Here is a 17,295-nt window from a genome sequence, read left to right as displayed (position 1 = left end):
TATAATAATATTGATTATTAGAAATCGATGCATATAAAGAATGAATATTAGGTGATTAACCGGATTAAGTAATGAAAAAAAGAAAAGCAAAAAAAGTCAATTATGGAAGGGAAAAATATTAGCAAACAAAGAACGTTAAGTTACTAACTCGATCGACCAACTATATGAGGAAACATTCCACACTTGCCAAAAATAAACAAAGAAGCATTCCCAAAAAAAAAATAAGAAACCTAACAAAGAAACATAAATATCAAATGGGAAGCTAGATGATCTTACGGAGGACAGGTCAGCGTAACTATAACAACGGAAGGGAAAAGAACGTAAAGGGTGCCCATCCAAGCCGGTTTCCTATTTCTCTCTCCTCTTGCGCTTATCGTGCTCTCATCTTTGGCATTTTCCTCCCCGATAAAAATGAAATCTTTGGAGCCTTCTTCGGCTCAGAAAATTTCTTGGAGAGGATGGAAGGAGGGCAAGAGGAGAGGGTGCCGTTGTTGGAGGGCTGGTCTGGGCCGGCGGAGAACTTGGGACGGAGAAATTCGGTAAACTCAATGCGAGGGGAGTTTATGGCGAGCCTGCCGGAGAAGGTGAAGCAGGGGGTCGACCCGGAGAATCCCTATCAAATCGACGTCTCCCGGATGAAAGGCTTGATGGATGGTTAGTGCCAAAGATAATGTGTTTCCAACTTTCTTACCAGAGTGGGCCAAAGTTTTGAATTTTTTGGTCAGTTTTGAAACATGTGTTTGATGTTTTCTTGAAATTTCACTTCTTTTATAATGATTTTTCTAGTTGCTCCTGTTCTAATAGGCTCAAAGCTTTATTTTTTTGTGGGGTTTATTTGGTCTATTTGTGTTTTGTTTCATGTTTTCTTAGCGAGTTATAAATTGTTTTTCTGTTAATGTTTATGGGAGTGAAGTTTCATGCTTGCTTTTTTTTCCCTATGAAATTTGATTTATACGTTTGGATTTGCTGTGTGGGAATTTAAGAAACATTTCAAGATTGCTTTTTTCATTGCCCTTCTGGTGGTCTTAGGGTGTTTGAATTGAACATTTTCTGAAAGCAAAAATAATCTTATTTTGTCAAGCAACGCCTACGTTTCAATATTTTTAAAGAAAGGAAAATAGAGAAAAAAAATTTAAGTTTCCCTTCTTACTCCCACAATTATGTTGTATTTTTTTTTTATGATAAATAGGCTAAATAAGAGCCACCCGGCCTTTATTGGAAATCAGAAGATATGAGAGTAGAGATGAGCTAAATGTAAGGGAGAACTAAGGGGAAAGGCAGGTAGAACAGAGAAGGATGATGCACTTAAGAATGGAATGGAGATATGGCCCTGAAGCTTTATCTTGTCCATCTATTGATTATCATAAATCCAGATTGTCTATAAACATAACTTTTTTGGGGAGAAAATCCGCTGCTGCCGGCCGATGGAATTCTTGAATTTGCCTATTTATCTATTGGTGCAGAAACCAGTTGAAGGTTTTTAGAATTATATGATGTGATATTAATAGTCTAATGCTTTCAAGAATTTGTTTTTGGTTTATTGGAAGAATTTTTATATCTTTCATGTAATGATTTTCTTGAGTTAAAAATCCATATGATCTTTTGCTAATGGTTTTCTTCTTTTTTCGGCCATGCCTTTACCATTCCTCTCTATTGTGTCAAATAAGCTGCTCTGACTGATCCAGGAGGATCACTGGATTTGATATGCACTACTTTGGCCACTACATATAAAATTGAACAGGATTCAGGAGCAAGATCCACTATATCAGAAAACTAAGTTGCAAGCCAAATTTTTGAGGGTCATAACTTAATCGTACAATGCCTAATTTTGATAACCTTTTTTCATGTTAAATCAGACAGTTTTTCAAGATCTATAACATGATGCCATATGCCCTTCAGGAGACAGCGCCTCTAGCATTTAGACCTAAATTCATTCATTTGGAACCTAAAATGGGCTGGTCAAATCACAAATTTTCTTTTCAGGTAAGCCTTTGACCGAACGTAGTTTTCAATCCAAAAAGAATCTAACAGAAAATAGAAAAAATCAAGATTTATCTTCTAAAGAATTTTAGTTTTTTCTAGATTAGTTCTACTAGACATGTCTATTTTAAGTAAAAGAGTCGTACTAGAACTAAAAAAAAAAATTCAGCCTAAATTGTGCAAGAGCAAACGTCCTTCTCGAAACTAGGAAGAGATATTGATCTGAATTGTGCAAGAATGTACCTTGCTATTATAAATATAAGTTGTGTATCTCATTTTTAAATCAATTGTTGAAACAAAAGGGGGACTTAAGCCATACTTTCGCAATTCTTCCATCTTCTCCTAGTTTTTCTTTTTTTGAGAGAGAAAGATTCAAATTGAGCGGGTTGAACGAATTCTTGTTTCTCCTTGGTTGGATCATGACATTATTCTGAGTTGTCTAAGATTTCTGATTATTTTCCCAGCTTTAAGCTCATTTCTAGTAATTCAGTATTGCAGTGATGCTTTTGGTTTTCAAAATTGCTTTATCTTTTGATCACCATTTAGACTCAAAAGTTGGTGTTGTTTCTCACTTTTGCACCCGAATGCCAATGGAGATCCCTCTTCTTTGTTATTTCTTTCAGGAGAGAAAGAGTACTATGAAAAACAGTTTGCGACACTTAGATCTTTTGATGAAGTAGACTCACTAAATAGTCCCAATGGGTACAGCAACGATCAAGTTCTTCAAGAGCAAGCCCAAAGTGAATTTGCAATGAGAATATCAAATTATGCAAATATTGCTTTGTTGGCATTAAAGGTAATTTAGCTCTCATGTATTTTTTATTGAGCTATTAATATTTTATTTATGGCTTGATGTTTCAAGTTTATTATTTTGAAACGATATTTGTTGTTTCATCTAATGACTTTCATATTTATTACAAAATGCAGATTTATGCTACCATAAGAAGTGGATCCATTGCTATTGCTGCTTCAACACTTGATTCCCTGTTGGATCTTATGGCTGGTGGAATTCTTTGGTTCACACATCTGTCAATGAAGAATATAAACATTTATAAATACCCAATTGGCAAGTTGCGCGTGCAGCCAGTAGGCATCATTATCTTTGCTGCCATCATGGCTACATTAGGTATGTTTTTTTTCTTTTTATGTGGCCTTTGTACATTTCCAGTTGGATGTATTACATAATCAGCATGAGACCTCAAAAGGGATTACTGGATTTTAGTTTCTCGTATGTTAGACTAGAGATAGGTATTAGACACATAACTAGGCATAGAAGTCTTATGGGATGTAAAAAGGCTTTTTATGGTTGAGAGACAATAATAAACTTTGAAAACAAGGATCAGACAGCAAATCCAATATAGGTGACACATGGCTATCATTTATGAATAAAGTTTGTACTACATCCTATGTTTCTTAGGTCATTCATGTTTAAGAGTGGTTTTATATGACTTGGCAAGTGAATGCCTATTATATATGCACAACGCAGTGTGAGAACCCTAAGCTCCAACACTTTAATAATTTTGTCTATAAAATATAATATCGTAATATTCTTTAAATAAGCCCAGAAATGGTCACTGCTTCATGATTTATATGCTATTAATGATTCTCCCAAAAATGTTGTATCTAAACAGTAATGCTGTTTTTCTCATGTTTGCAGGATTTCAGGTTCTAGTACAAGCCCTTGAACGCTTGATAGAAAATGAAGCACCTGAGAAAATGTCCCATGCACAACTTGTGTGGCTCTACTCAATCATGTTGTCTGCCACTGTGGTAAAACTAGCTCTCTGGCTTTACTGCAGAACCTCAGGGAACACAATAGTCCGGGCCTATGCTAAGGTTTTGTCAATAACACTCCCTGATTTAAGTTGCTGTGACATTTGTATTTTCTTTTCTTTGACATCAACTACATTTGTTCCATTTTGAATGGCTGTTGGCATTATCCAGGACCACTACTTTGATGTTGTAACCAATGTTCTGGGCTTGGCTGCTGCTGTTCTTGGTGATAAATTTTATTGGTGGATTGACCCTACTGGAGCAATTATCCTTGCAATTTATACAATTTCAAATTGGTCTGGAACTGTTTGGGAAAATGCAGGTTTCTTTTCGTAACTTGATCTTCATGTTATTCTAACATGACTTCTATGAACTGTCAACTACCTTTATACTCAAGCTTTTTGCTCTAAGATATTTTCATGAAGTTTTAAAACATCATGATATTGTCAAATTGTAGTCCTATCATACCTTGCCCTTTCATTTGGAAATGAACTTTCTCCATGTTTAGTCCATGATGAGGATTATTACGTTAGCTGATCAATAGGAAGTTTGTCGAATCATATAAAGAATAATTACTAAAATTTATAAAGACCATTTCTTTGAAGAACTTAACTTGAAATAGTATGGTATGCATGTGTTCAATGCACAAACTTTAGAAGAAAGAATAAAAACATGTCAAAGAGATACTATATTTATTGCTAGCAGGGAATCAGCAAAATATTGTGACAGCTCCCGGTTATTGAACAATTAGTATATAGGAAAGTTTTTATTATGGCAAGTCCTCATCTATTTAATATATGCGCATGAACTTAATTCTCCCCTTTGTCATGTGTTTGCTATATCTGCACTCATGCATAATTCAAACATATGGTGCCGTACTATTTCGTGCAGTTTCACTGGTTGGTCAATCAGCTCCTCCAGAGGTGTTGCAGAAATTGACATATCTTGTTCTAAGGCATGATGCTCAAATTAAACGTGTTGACACAGTTCGAGCTTATACTTTTGGAGTCCTCTACTTTGTGGAGGTTAGTCAATAGTTGTTGTTCTAGTAAGGTCTCAAATAGATGAATATGAAACAGGATATGTTTTTGGCATAAAGACGGTAGTATGTGGATGTTATTTGATTTATCCCACTTCTATCAATTGTTAGCAGAAATTTGTTGGTATAATTACAATAAATAGTGATATTGGAAGATAAAACAGAATAAATCAAAAATATACTTTTGATATTTGCATATTTTAAAGTTAAACTCGCATATAAAACTAGCTTCTAAACTCTCAGACTGAGCTTTATTTCCCTGTGGTAAATGCTATATCATGATTGGATATAGCTGAATAACATATTTGGGCAACAGGCAATCGGTGAAGTAAATATCAAACAAGATAAGCCACTGAAATGTTGACTTTGTTTTGATTCATTGTACATTCACCACAACTAATGAAGCAATCTGAGTTGGAAACAAGAACATAAATTTTGTCCTTTTGGTCATCGTAGTTTCTATACTAGAAGTTTACTCATTGCAATGTTAGTGCAGTTTTGCTACCATATAACAGTCTTTTATATCATTGAAACCCAAAAACTAAATCTAACTGAAGAATTCTAAGAGACAGATTACTTACAATTCTGTAGTGTTAGCATAGTCTGCAGCTATTTGTGTTTCATAATTCAAAACATAGAAATACAATTGCTATACTAGGAGTGTAACTATGCCATTGTGATTGAAAAAACTAGTTTATTGCTATTTTTTAACTGGTTTTGTATTTTTTCTACCTTATTGAATGGCATAGTTATGAATAAGAAACTTCACTAGAATAACCATTTCAATATTAAAAATATAAAGAACCACTACTAATTTAGTTAAGTAGCTCATACAATAAAATCTTGTTTCTAAGCAGGATGCCTAATACTCGTACCATTTTTTTTAAAATAAGTGTTAGATAAATTACCCAAGCTATTGCTGAAACAATTGCCAGATATACCGTGGGAGAGAGAACATGAACACAAATCATAAACATAGACCAGGAAGGCAGGAACCATTTGCTTTGTGCTCATGAAGTCACTGTGAGGCTAGTCATTGCTTGTGCTATTGGTGGCTAATTTAAAGAGGGACAAGATTTTATACATGGTTTTCTTGATTCCAAAAAGCATATGTTAGTGTTGTTGGAGGTCACATTTGAGTGCATTAAGAAAGAGTTTGTAAAAGAACATGTGTTTGTTGAATTTATATAACATGTATTCTATTTGCTATATTAAACCAGTGCTTCACATGAGGCCATCTATATCTGGAACAGATTGCAGTCCCTCTCAATTTTCTTCCTGTGTCACTATGTTTTAGGAGAGAAGCAATAAAAAATATACTACATACACGCATATATCTATCAACTTTTACATATAATAAAAATATGTATCGCAATTTAAATTCTTGTCCATACATCATATATTCCTATTATTGATATAACCATATTTATCACATGTTTGGGGATTCAGTTCAGATAATCTTTTGTGGTTGGTCATTTTCTATGCAGTGCAGATACGTTTTTCCAACTGATCTTTGGGAATGAAAATGTTGATTAGCATGTGAAAGAGCCAAGTACTGCAGCAGCATAACATTTCTGCTCTTTTTTAATAGAATTTTGTGATATTATAGTAATTGCGTTCCAATTTAACTTGTTTGAGCTTTATATATTGGGATAGGTTGACATCGAACTTCCAGAGGATTTGCCTTTGAAAGAAGCACATGCCATAGGAGAATCACTGCAGATAAAGATTGAGGAACTTCCTGAAGTTGAACGGGCATTTGTGCATCTTGATTTTGAATGCGACCACAAGCCAGAGCATTCTATTCTTGTCAACCTGCCCAGCAGACAGCCTTGAGCTCCGTGCATCTTTTTCTTGTGCACATCGTCATGGTACGTCCAACCCATCAACGAGAAATGAAGGTGCTTGTATGTGAAAGGTGAGCTTGCTTGCTCTTCATTAAGAAAATGTCAGTTGTTTGAATCCAATGCTAGAAGTTTTATAGTGTGTTATTCTAAAAGGCTAAGTTATGCTAGAAGTTTTCGGAATGAGAATCTATGTCTCAAGACTACATCATCTGGTCTTCGAAATACGAGTCAGTCAGAAAGTTTTGATGATAACTATGTTTGATTTGTACTGAGATTTAATGTCCTCTGAGGACTGACAATCTATTGAGTTTTGAAATATAAAACCCACGTTTCTTAGTTGTTGTTGTGACTCCAGCCGACTGCGTCTAATTCTAATTCCTTGAGGTAACTATTTCAGACAAGAATGACCTCTGTCATAAACCCGTATAAACTAGTGATCCGGTTTCTTGTCCGATACGTCTACCTAGCCAATACTCCTCAAGTAGCTGCATCTCATAAAAAGAGGGTACAAGATTTTAGAAGCATTCCACGGATTGCAACTGTATACCATACACAACCTGTTCACCATGTAATTTAGTGCTTCCAAGTTTACTGTAAACCGACAAATAAACCTTTTGCACCAAATTCCGTTAAAACTTGGGAATGATCAGTGTATCAACTGCCTTATTCCACTGCTTTTGAATATAGGCTGCAAGACTAACTTTCCAATAACGATCTCCCTATTCAGTGTCAATTACCCCCCGTGGAAGAACTTCTCCTTGCTCATGTTTAATACCTGTGCTTGAATACATGCGTTAAGCTTTCCACGTTAAAACAAGAACCAAGAAATTATTTAAAGAAATCTGACACCTCTCACTGATTTTTGGACTGCATTTCTAGAAACGGTCTGCTACAAATTCCTCTTGGGCCAATGCATAAAGTTTCATCTAAGGCTGCAAACGGATCAAGTTGATCCATGATCTGATCCGATCCAATTAGACCCGATCCGAATTCATTTAAAAAGACTCATAAAGTCGGATTTGGTTCAAAAATTAGACCCATTCATCTTTCCAGATCGGATCTAGATTTTTTGAATTTAAACCCAACCCGATCCGTAAAGACTTTTAGATTAATTTGGATCTCAAGATATATGACCCGATCCAAACCAGATCCAAATATAAGATCCGAACTCAGTTAGAATGACTCATCCAAATAAGAATTTGAGCTTGGATCAAAAGAGTGACTCACCCAAATTCTTTCTTAAATCTCTTACTCAAATCTTTAATACTGTCATTAATGCAATGCCATTCTTACAACTAATCTTGAAACTTTTCTAAAAATCCTTCCACAATTACAAAGTAAACTGGAGACAGACATACCAACAGTTGTTCATAATTAAAATATTCAATTATTTATTTACTTTTGTATATTACTATTACCTTAAGGATGATATACAATATTCACTATCAATAGTGAAGTGAAAAGACGTGGGAAGAGAAGAGAGAATATCTATATGAAAAGATAGATATGGCTGTCGATGTGATCTCTAATTCTACTTTATGTAGAATTTTAAACTCAGAATCCGATCCGATCCGAATTAGATCCGATCCGGATCCGCATTTCATGGATTAGAACTGAATTATATATGGATTCGACCCGACCCGAATGATCCAATGAGTCAATAAATTCGGCCATGGATCCGACCCGATCCGATTTTTTATTGAGATGGGTATGGGTCCAATATCAAGATCCGATCAAAAAATCAGATTGGATCGGATCTTGAGTGATTCCGATCCAACCCAACCCATTTGCAGGCCTAGTTCCATCAGAAATTAAAAGTTGAGGTATATTATCATTACAAGTACAATACTGTTGCAACCTGAAACCTTAGAAAATTAATTACCAAGAAATTTTATTCTTGCACAAATAAAGAAATTGAAATACTTTGTCCTTCTAATCAAATCTTATTTTTGTTGGGCTGCTCATCCCTAAAAGATCAGATCCATACTGCTACCTCAGTAAGATGCCCTCCTATGGATGGATAAACTGTTGCACTGCAAAAACGCAAAGCGGAGATCAGCACCATGCAAGGACATTCGAACGAAATAAGTAAACACTGATAAAGTAGTAAAAAAAAAAAAAACTTAGGTATGTGTACAATCATTGAGGAAAATTCAAATTGTTGTAGGTCACCACAGATGGAACATGACTCCGAGTGCTTTTTTTGATAACATATGGGGTCGTTTTAAATGGCCCGAAGAGTGCAGGAACTAGTATGCTCCTTTACATGCTTGACCTCAAAGATTATACATGATTGTGTATAGCTTAGAAACCCTTAATATCTTGATTTTTAAATAATTCACCAAAACATAAACTAGTAGCGTCATCATGAAATATGCTTGATGTCTGATCATTCTATCAGCAATAGTGCCCACTCTTGTTTCCATGACAAATCAAATGAATGATATACATGCTAGCAGTTGGTGGAAAAATATCGAAACAAAAAAAAAATAATAATAAAGAAATCGAACTAGAATGTATTAAATATACTGTTGTGTCATCTTGATAAAAACAGTCATGGTCGTGCTCAATTACAATGTCTAGGACGTGGAGAATTCTTTTTTTTTTTTTTTTCACTATCATATAGTCAACTTCCTGAACCTTCCTCAAAATTCGAAAATTAATACCAAATCCATCACAAAAGCCCTAAACCAATTCCATCATGCCTGGTTCTGGCTGTCCACCCCACCACACAAAAATCCATATCATGAAACTTATTAGGATTGCAGTAGTTGATAATGCTCTGGCTGTGCATAGGGAAGGAATTTGTCTCCTATGTCATAGGGCTTGGGGACTGTTGGGTAGAAATTGCAGGAATATAAAAAAGCAAACAAGCATATTGAGAGAAACAGCAGAAAAAGAAAAGACTGTGCATAGCTTGAAAAGGCGGTCAGTTTGGTGATTGTGTTTACCAGGATCTGTACAGTCTGGGCTTGACTACAAAGAAAAAAAAAAGGAAAAAAGGGAAATCAAGAAACATGCAAAGCTAGAAGCCGCATTCATGTAGTGGGAGTAGTAGCTGATAGTATCAGCATATAATGCAATCATCAAGCTTTGCCCTGACCATTTTTGTTTGGTGTATGAATCCTTCATCAGTCATGTGTTAAATACAATGAGTTGAAGCATGCAGAACAAATTGAATTTTCAATCTCAAGGCTAGCAAATGTGCAAGGTTCAGACATATGAAATTATGAGTAGAATTATTTGCTACAAGAAAAATGTGAAGAAGCAAAAACAGTTCATACAAGAATGGTTCAGAGCCCCAGATTGCTAGGTTGATACATGTGATGAATAGCCTCAATGCAAGCTGAGTTTTGAGTAGATGCATGTAATCAGCAAACATGCATTTTGCATAAAATACATGACATACTTCAACAAAATTCTTCACTACTTATTATTCAACAACACTAATTCACAGTGTCCTCCAATGAGAGTTTTTGGATCCAGTCTTTCTGCTAAAATAAGATGCAAACTGGCCAAGAATACCCGCAACAATCACTTCAGTTTAGTTGTAAATTGATGCTTCTAAAAGAAGATGCTTATTTACTATCCAAAGAGGGTCGCAATGTCCTAGAAAATGGCAGCTACACTGAAAAGCAAAATCCCTAATATAGTTCATGTCGACAATATAATACGATATAATATTTTTGGCATGCTGATCTTGACGTTTCCTATCAGTCTTAAGAAACATCTTTTGTGACATTCAAGGGGTTTTTTTGAGCAGGGGAAAATAGTAAATGACATGTGCAAAGAAGCAGATAAAGGATTAATAGACCATGAGGGTCCACTGATTGCTATGAGTGAACCTCTGGTGCTTTTAATAACATAAGGGAAAAAGAAAAAAAACTTGTAATACATAAGGGAAGAAGAAAAGAAACTAGTAAAAAACTAATTGGAGATTTGGCTAATTACTTCTAGTTCGCTTCAAAGTTCTAAACCATGCAAAAAAAAGCATAACTATAAATGATTTTCCGGATTGCTCTTTGTTCAATTTATTCATCACACACGTGCGCATTAAAAAAAAAAAAAGACAAAAAAAAAAGACAAAACAGACTAAAATGCCAAAAAATACCAAATATAAGCTTTCATTTGTCTTTCTTCCCCAATGTTACATTGTGAAGCAACTGACATTTAATTTTTCCTTCCTGTTGGAAATAACTAACTAGTCAGATATAGCAATGTACATCATCAAATAAGATTGTACCTCAACAAACCCAACAGCTTGTTTTACCTTGACAATATTGATCATGTATTTTACCTCTTCCCCATTAAGTATTACACTCACAGAAAATTTTATGTAATCCTGAGGAAAACATAAAAATAACCTTTACAAATCCAGTGGAACTGCTATCTTATATTCAATATTATCTTATGAAAACTAATTGCCAAGGCTGCAGCTGATGTTATTAATATATTGAATAGGACCATAGAATCAATGGTAAGATCATATTGTTGTTTTCTCTTCATGATGACTGATCTCTATGGTTAACATTGGAACCATAAGACTCTTCTTTTTTTGCTGTGCATACATATTATCCCCAACCTTAGTAACTTAAAAGGAAATTCACCAAGTCCTCCTAGACAAGTAAAGTAGTCAACCAACAACAAAACCAAAAATTCAAACCCTGCATAAGCTGTGTGACCACTGCCTAAATTGCAATCCAAGACAGGTAAGTGTCTATTAAGAAAGTACGCTCATTCTGATACTATTCTGTCCTCAAACCAATTGGTAACAAGATGCATGCTTTAAATTGAGGATCCACACACATGATCCTGACATAAATCTAGACATAAATGTAAAATACCTAAAAACCAAAAACTTTTGGAGGTTATTCATCCATATGGACATAATGTTAAAATAGATGATAATACATATAAAGTTTGGGATCCACATTGTTGCACTTTAAAGCATGTATAAACTAAAAATCAATTGGTTCTGTTGTTTCTAAACCATAAATCAAATAAAAAAATTGAATCAAACCATTAAAACTGTCTATTTTTTACCAGTTCATGCAGAGGCAACAAATCCTGTAAAGATAGAATTTTGGTTATAAATATTTCGCATGTAATAATGATCCACTGTGTGGATACTTAATTCAAGACATACAGAAGTCAACTATCTCAATGAGTTCACATGAAAACAATTAAATGTTTTGGAGAGTAACCTATGTATGATATAATTTTTAAATTTGTTTTCATTAATCGGCAGAAAGGTTTCTTTGGGTCTTTGATCTACATCTATTTGAGCCACTTGAAATTTGGTTCGCATAAATTCTAAGGTATGTGGCAGTAGATGGACAATTTGAATTATCAACTGCCCACACCATCTGTTTTGGCACAAGGCAACCATAAATTAGCTTGCTTTCTTCTGATTCAGAGGAGAATGTATCCAGTCCTCTTACTTTTCCAACTACTAAATTAAATCCAGATGGTTCCCTGAGCATTCACTTTGAACATGACGAGAGAAAGAGAGAGCAAGAGACACCATTTACACCTAGCAACCCCACCCCTAATCAAACCAAATCCTGATCCATCACCTATTGCACCCGCTCCATCCCTCTCTTTCTTCTCCAGTTTCCCGATCTCCTTCAGTACCTCTATTCTCCATCACCCCCACTAAACCAAAAATCTCTTGTAATCTTGGTGTTAAACACAAGCATCACCATGGCCATTAACAACCTCAAATCTCAAGGATCACTATGCAATAAAGCAACAACCACATTGAGAGAGCCCTAGGCCTACGCAAGTGGAGAGATCATGTGAGGGAGGGAAGGCAAATACTAGGAAGAGAAGGCCTTGGCAGCTAAGTCACAACAATGCTAATTTTGGATGGGATAGCAAAGATGGGAGGATGGAATGCATGGAGGATGAAAATGCAAGCATAGAGAGTGGGATCAAGAGTAGCAAGATCAAAAGAGGAAGAGACTGGGAGAATGAGAAGTGCACAACCAAAGGCTTTGCCTTTTTCTCTCCTCTCTAATGTAGCCAAGATTTCTATGTTTGTACCATCTAACTTCATAGTTGACCTTCCAATAGTTAATATGAGTAGATTTCCCTCGTACGAATGTAGGTCCATTTCTCTCTTAACATACATAAATATATGTAATATGCATACATGGTATATATAAGTAGACATCTCCCTCTAAGTGGGAATTTTATTTTTTTTCCTATTTCATTGGGTGAGTTTGGAGTTGGTAACCTTGTTATGTTTCATGTGAGAAAAAAGATCATCATAATAAACAAGTAGAAACTACTGATGGTATCACCCTTGCCACTTAAGCACAGGATTGTGGGTTTGTTTCTAGTTAGAGTCAACCCTCAGGGGTGGCATGGTTATAAGGCAGAAAGATGGAGATTGGCCCCTCCTAATCTCAAAAATGTGTGTGTGTGTGTGTGTGTGTGTGTGTGTGTGTGAGAGAGAGAGAGAGAGAGAGAGAGAGAGAGAGGGTATAATTCCAGACCAAAAAAATATTTATAGCAGACTCTAATGACAAAGAGCATAAATCAATGAAGTTTTTCACATAATAAGTGTTATATAACTTTAGAATGAAGTTTAGCAACACATAACCATGATACTCTCTATGCAATATTTGTTTGTTAGTCGTGCTACTAGATTTGGCTATAAATCCAACTTGAAGCTCAACAATCAGAAAGTTGCATGGTTCATCTTACACTCTTGAATAATTGTAGAACATTCTACATAAATATTTGACATTATCAACATTCCTGATCTTCTTATTTCATTGATTATTTCTCAGTTTAACATCCGTCTTAAACATAAAATGCAATATCAAAGGTTTTCTGCCATCATAGGTAGAAATAGCCAAACCTCAAAAATTTAGTTCCAACATAGTCTAACAGATACTCACAACACTTATTATTTAGGGCCTGTTTGTAAGCCTGCGTAAATTACCCCTGGAATAGCCTCTTATATTACAGAGGGTGAGAATACTGTCTCACAGTGACTAGTTAATTCGGCAAGTCCTTGGATCGAGCAATCCCACAAAAAATAGGATACTTTACTCTGTTTGGAAGGCCATTTCCATTATACGAGCTCATATGGATCAAACTTCTCTATATTGGCAAACTCTCTCTCCCTACAACACTACTCCACAAAATCTCTTTGTCAGGCCATATATGGATTTATTTCATGGAAAAACTGTCCGATGATCAAAATAGGGCCTCGAGATCATCTCCTCATGCAGAAATAGACAAGCTACAATTAGATGCTCTAATGACCATTACAATCCATCTCACTTTATCATCTACATGGAAGAATAATTCCTCTAATTACATATCCCTCGCACTTGTTCATGCCTATGCACATTCTCTTTATAATTACTAGCTAAGGTATGGATAGGCTTTCTGAATTTTGAATTACCAAATCCTGTGGTCACTTATCCAGATCAAGTAACTAGATGAATAGCATGCCCATGATGCATAACCAAAAGCTACATAGTTACCATAGATAAATAGACCTCCAAGTCAAATCTTTGAAAGTCTTTCCATCAACTATCATCCTATGTCCCATCACATTACATGAAAGTTTATCCTTATTCCACTCTGCACTGATCTCTCCTTCGAATAGAAAGTCAATTGATTTATAGTACCATACTGGGTGAAAGAAGATTCCGCAAACAACTAGAAGAGAAGATGATCTTCCAAGCTCACCAACAAACAACAATGAATCCTACCAAGAACCCAACTTTGAGTTCTTCAGAATCTGCCATCCATGGAAGCAATCCTATAAAAGCTTTCTTGCACATGAGAACCCCCAAGATGAACAAGTAAACAAATATGAACTCCCTCTCCCCCCAACCCAACCACCCAAAAAGGAACCCATCCTCATGAATTGATATTTTACTTGGATTAGATTGGCCAACAGAATGTTTTGACTGGTTATAGATTGAAGAAAGGGGATTAGCAAACGCATCAGCTTCCTCCAAAAGCAAACTAATCTAATGCATAGTGGCTCCATAAAACAACCCATTCGAAACGATCAAACATCTAATATGATTCCCCGCAAGAAAACCCTAATCACCAGGAAGTCAAATTAATCAAACAAAAGAGCATCTCTTATTTATTAATAAAAAACCCTAAAGTTGAGACTGGGTTGGTCCTCATACCATGAAGCAAAATCATCATAACTCCTATCATATGATCAACTGGTCTTGGGATCAGGCATGGGAAACAGCCCGGCTCCGGCGGCCCCTCTCGGGGGCGAGAACCCCAAGAACTTCTGGAGATTGGTCCGGATACTAATGGAACAAAGGAAGTAAAGAAACACCATGGAACAATCGGTAGGATCGGTGCCTGGAAGCCCCCGGTGACTCATCTTCAGCACCAACGGGATCGGCGAGAAGGGGAGCTTCGCCACCACCCGTCCCTCGAACAGAGAGTTGAGGAGGCCGAAAACGACGAAAAGGACGGCGGCGACAACGGCGCCGGACTTGAACTTGGAGAGGGAGAGGTCGCGGGTGGACTCCTTGAGGCTGGTCTCGACCCGGTCCATCTTCTTGGCCCGGGAGGAGGGCTTCTTGGAGGAGGCAGCGGGGGCCCCAGCGGCGGCGCCGGCAGAGGAGGAGGAGGTGGACTTCATGGATTCGAGCTTCTTGGAGGCCTTGTCGATGGAGGAGCGGAGGGATTTGTAGGTGGAGGTGCGATAGATGAGGAGCCAGGAGATGCCCTCGCAGAGGAAGGCGGTGCAGACGGAGATCCCCACCACCACGAGGCTGTCGGCGTAGCGGAACGAGGAGAGGACCGTCGCCATGGCCACCGAGAATGGAGCTCTCGAGATCAAAGAGATCTCTTGGTCTCCGTGGCCCTCGTCTCGCCTCTCGTTGGGATTGCGATCGGGAGGTCGGGTTAGTTGGAAAGATGGGTTCGATTGTTCCGCAATCATACGTTAGTTATGATGCTTCAAGGCGACGAAGGGTTATAATTAAGAACTAAATGCCGGTAATTGAAACCCCGATATTAGTTCGAGCTTCAAACTTGTAGTGGTATCGAGATCATGGAGCGGTCGATTTGGGAAGACGGCTTTGGTTGTTCCGCAACCATAAATCCCGCGACTTAGTTATAATTAGAACTGATGTCGGTATTTGTGTCCCCGACCCCGAGATCCCGAGATCTGTTCAAACTTCAACCTTGAGGATATATATATATATATATATATATATATATATATATATATATATATATATATATATATATATATATATATATATAAATTCATATCGATCGAAATTGTGTTCGACAAAGATTTTTCTGTTACAGTTAATTCCCTATTGCGTCTGTTATCGGAGAAGAACACTTGCAAAAAAAGTCCGCACTGATTGGAGTTTTGTCCGGCGGAGATCCTCCGATACTTAAGTCAATGAGGAGTGGTGAACAACAGATAAAATTTTAAAAATGGCAGAGTCTCAGCTCAGAAGTACCTTACCAATTACTGTTCATTTACCTCCTTTTATAGACGAATAGCTGGTAACCATTTGTAACGATTAGATACGTGGGTCCCACACATTCCAGCATTATGTGATCGTGGAATGGATGGTTATACCCGTCACTGATCATATTTTGGCCATCATGCGCTTTCTGTGCTGGCAGTTTCAGATAAGCCGATCGTATATCGGTAGTCGAGGAGATCCGAATGAGCATCGATCGGTAACTCTGATATGCCGATGGTCATTGATATGAGATTAATCGAGTTATCGTGGTTGTCTGTCGATGGCTGAGGATGGCTGACTATATGTCGGTCAATTAATCGTTAGTCGGCATTTTATGTTTATGAGGCTGATTCAAAGTCGGAATCGGGGGTCAATTGAATTATCCCAACAATTACCCCCCACTCCCAAGTCCAAGGTAGTCTGACGTGCATATTGTCACATAGTCTATCACATTGGATGAAGGGAGTTGTCACATACTGTTTCGAGTTCTGATTCGGCTGCTGGCATTAATGATTTTTTGAAATACGAAAGGTCTCCAGTTATTTTGTTGTTTCAATAACTGTAAAATCATCATTGAGATGTCGTTTCAGAAAGATAATTTGACGCTCAGAAAATTCGGACAATTTGATTCTGACTAGTAGATCTTAGCCATGTGTCTAGATGTCATTGGCTCTGTATCGTTCATGCGGATTATGGTGAGGTGGCATGATCTGAGGATAGGTGCGTCGAACCGTCCGATCAATGGTCGGTCTTGATATAGCCATGTGTCATCATCTAAGGAGATCCTAATTTGAATGATTGCATCCGGACCGTCGAGGGATCATATATATCTAAAGTCGCTTTCATCTGGACTCTACTTTTGCATTTGTCGCTTTTCTCTGCAATAGAAGGTTCCGCCCCAGTGTTAAGAGCTTTCGAAGCTTTCTTGTTCCTTGCATCATCTTTGGCTCCAGGTCGAGTTTCCCTTTTCTTCTCTTAGGATTTCCCTTCTCTTTTGGTTCTCATTTTCAATGGCAAGTAAGAAGGCTTCATTTTCTCAAGATAGTCGGTCGGGGAATCCGACCGACGATTCTCCTTCAGATCTGGAGACGGAAGTCTCTTCCTTATCTGGGCCCAATGTTGAACAGCTTCGGAAACAGTACTGTATCCCGGAGCAATATCAGCTTTTCGC

General features: G+C 37.0%; 2 protein-coding genes across 4 annotated transcripts; one reads left to right on the top strand and one right to left on the bottom strand.

Annotated features, from left to right (window-relative positions):
* The first annotated feature begins 251 nt into the window (after positions 1–251).
* LOC105056480 (metal tolerance protein 4) lies at positions 252–6,975 on the top strand. Of its 3 annotated transcripts, none has more exons than XM_010938697.4 (8): positions 252–654; positions 2,604–2,776; positions 2,908–3,106; positions 3,638–3,816; positions 3,925–4,075; positions 4,645–4,778; positions 6,285–6,344; positions 6,449–6,587. In XM_010938697.4, exons 1-7 carry the CDS (start codon positions 267–269, stop codon positions 6,300–6,302), a joined length of 1,242 nt encoding a protein of 413 aa, XP_010936999.2. In that variant the 5' UTR covers positions 252–266; the 3' UTR covers positions 6,303–6,344; positions 6,449–6,587. The 3 variants fall into 3 exon arrangements, with proteins under 3 accessions (XP_010936999.2, XP_073103971.1, XP_010936997.2); XM_073247870.1 differs by having other exon boundaries at positions 6,280–6,344; XM_010938695.4 differs by lacking the exon at positions 6,285–6,344 and having other exon boundaries at positions 6,449–6,975.
* A 1,468-nt stretch (positions 6,976–8,443) lies between these two features.
* On the bottom strand, positions 8,444–15,551 carry LOC105037400 (uncharacterized). The gene is made up of 2 exons (XM_073247676.1): positions 14,805–15,551; positions 8,444–8,672 (listed from the first exon to the last, which is right to left on the bottom strand). Exon 1 carries the CDS (start codon positions 15,446–15,448, stop codon positions 14,840–14,842), a length of 609 nt encoding a protein of 202 aa, XP_073103777.1. The 5' UTR covers positions 15,449–15,551; the 3' UTR covers positions 8,444–8,672; positions 14,805–14,839.
* Between the last annotated feature and the right edge of the window lie 1,744 nt (positions 15,552–17,295).

Source organism: Elaeis guineensis, chromosome 13, assembly GCF_000442705.2.
Source record: "Elaeis guineensis isolate ETL-2024a chromosome 13, EG11, whole genome shotgun sequence".
NCBI classification, from domain to species: Eukaryota; Viridiplantae; Streptophyta; class Magnoliopsida; order Arecales; family Arecaceae; genus Elaeis; species Elaeis guineensis.
Note: the sequence above shows the minus strand (reverse complement) of the source record. Positions and strands in the feature narration are given on the sequence as shown.

Bases quoted from the DNA above. Each gene is read 5' to 3' on its own strand.
- LOC105037400 (XM_073247676.1), bottom strand. From the start codon at position 15,448: ATGGCGACGGTCCTCTCCTCGTTCCGCTACGCCGACAGCCTCGTGGTG.
- LOC105056480 (XM_010938695.4), top strand. From the start codon at position 267: ATGATCTTACGGAGGACAGGTCAGCGTAACTATAACAACGGAAGGGAA. The intron at 3,107-3,637 runs GTATGTTTTTTT...TCATGTTTGCAG, and splicing joins TGCCATCATGGCTACATTAG to GATTTCAGGTTCTAGTACAA. The intron at 4,076-4,644 runs GTTTCTTTTCGT...TATTTCGTGCAG, and splicing joins AACTGTTTGGGAAAATGCAG to TTTCACTGGTTGGTCAATCA.